This window comes from Trichosurus vulpecula, chromosome 2, assembly GCF_011100635.1.
Source record: "Trichosurus vulpecula isolate mTriVul1 chromosome 2, mTriVul1.pri, whole genome shotgun sequence".
Lineage (NCBI taxonomy): Eukaryota > Metazoa > Chordata > Mammalia > Diprotodontia > Phalangeridae > Trichosurus > Trichosurus vulpecula.
In genome coordinates this window covers 103,374,709-103,376,387 of record NC_050574.1, presented here as the reverse complement: position 1 = coordinate 103,376,387, position 1,679 = coordinate 103,374,709, and the positions used below count along the sequence as shown (strand labels likewise).

At 40.6% G+C, this 1,679-nt stretch overlaps 1 protein-coding gene across 1 annotated transcript; it reads right to left on the bottom strand.

Annotated features, from left to right (window-relative positions):
• Positions 1 to 386: 386 nt before the first annotated feature.
• On the bottom strand, positions 387 to 737 carry LOC118835632 (proteasome assembly chaperone 4-like). The gene has a single exon (XM_036742835.1). The coding sequence runs from the start codon at positions 735 to 737 to the stop codon at positions 387 to 389; it is 351 nt and encodes a 116-aa protein (XP_036598730.1).
• Between the last annotated feature and the right edge of the window lie 942 nt (positions 738 to 1,679).

The following is a 1,679-nucleotide window of genomic DNA, read 5'->3' as shown; positions in this document are numbered from 1 at the left end:
CCTAGCTCCAAACTCAGGGCAATTTTCATTAGTCCATACTACCTTTAATAAAAGTTATTATATTTGCCATGGATTTATATTTACTTCACAGTTAATCTTCAAAGTATCACAGAAATGTCCTCTGAGAGACTATATAAATTTATATTCCTTCACATTAGAAAATGACCCACTAATTTTGAAGATTAGTTATATACTAAGTCTAGCTGAAAAAGGTAAAAGAGATGCTGGAGTGTTTTGGTTTTTTTTTTTTTTTGAGATTTGCTGTGAGATACACTCAATTTATTTTGTTTAATGTACATAAATTACAAATTACCACATGCTACGGTGATCTTTTTCAGGCTAAAAGTTTTCCGGGAAAGCCTCCATTTCTTCCTTGACCCTGTTTTCTAGGAGCAGTGTGAAGTTGCTGTCTGTATATGAAGACTGTAGCTGACAAATACCTGTTTTGGGGGGGTTTTGTTTTTTGGGGGGTTTTTGGTCTTCCTAGCTAATATCTGAGCAAGACAGTTGGAGGTCATGTCAGAGGTATCACCAAGAAGGGAAATAGACACTAGAATGGAGTCATAATGGCTGCATATGGCCATGGTGAGGTTGCTCAGGTTGGGCACTGCGCCCACCCACGGGAAGAGTGAATACATCGGCCCCATCACGTGGAAGTGGATGAGCTGCTCCCACAGCCTCACGCTTAAGTTCTGCAGGGAGATGTCCTCATTCCTGGATGTCAGCAGCCCCTCCATGCTGTCCAGGGCTTCCCAGTATCCCTGTGCAACCTGTTGAGATGTTGTTTTAATAGAAAGAAAACTGCCCTTGGAAATCAAAAGCGCAGAGATCAACCCCCATATCTCATATTTACTGACTGAGTGATCTTGGGCAAGCCATTTAAATTACAGAAGCCTTAGCTTTCTCATGTATAAAATTGGTTTAATAAATGCTTACATTGCCTTTTTCATGGGGTCATTATGAAGAAAACCCTATGTGTACTGTAATTCTTTCTTCCAGAAAGAGGGGAGCTTCTCCTGACTGAGAAAATGTAGGGGACAACCCTTGTGTTTCTAAGCAGAATCCACATAGGGCAATGATCTGGAAGGAGTGACAGGTTAACAAATAAAAGCATAAAGTAGGATTGTTCAACTTAATAAAATTGTAAGTTCTGCCTCCATCTCGGGCCCTCTTCTCTTCTTCCTCCCTACCACTTCACTTGGTGATCTCATCAGTTCCCTTGGATTACCATGTCTATGTTTAAAATTCTCAAATCTATTTATCTTGCCATAACCTCGAATCTCACATCCCCAACTGCCTCTCAAACATCTTGAACTGGATATCCAGCAGAAGTCTTAAACTCAACATGTCCAACACTGAATTCGTTATCTTTTCCCCTAAGCCCTTTCCATATCCTGCCTTCCTTATTGCTGTAGAGGGAAACACCAGTGCCTCAGGCTTGAAACTTAGGTGCCATCCTCAATGCCTTACCATATCTCACGCCATATCCAATCTTTTGATGCGGCCTGTAGATTTCACTTTTTCAACATCTCTCAAATATGCCCCATTCTTTCCTCTGATACTGCTACCATTCAGTTTTCTATCTCTATTACTGCTTTAAGGAGTACAGTATTTAGAATAGGGAGTCTAAGGCCAAAAATCTGGCTCAGAGATTTACTAGCTATGTGACCATATGTGCT

What these genes read in the sequence shown, in the direction of transcription:
- LOC118835632 (XM_036742835.1), bottom strand. Translation starts at nt 737, where the DNA reads ATGGAGGGGCTGCTGACATCCAGGAATGAGGACATCTCCCTGCAGAAC.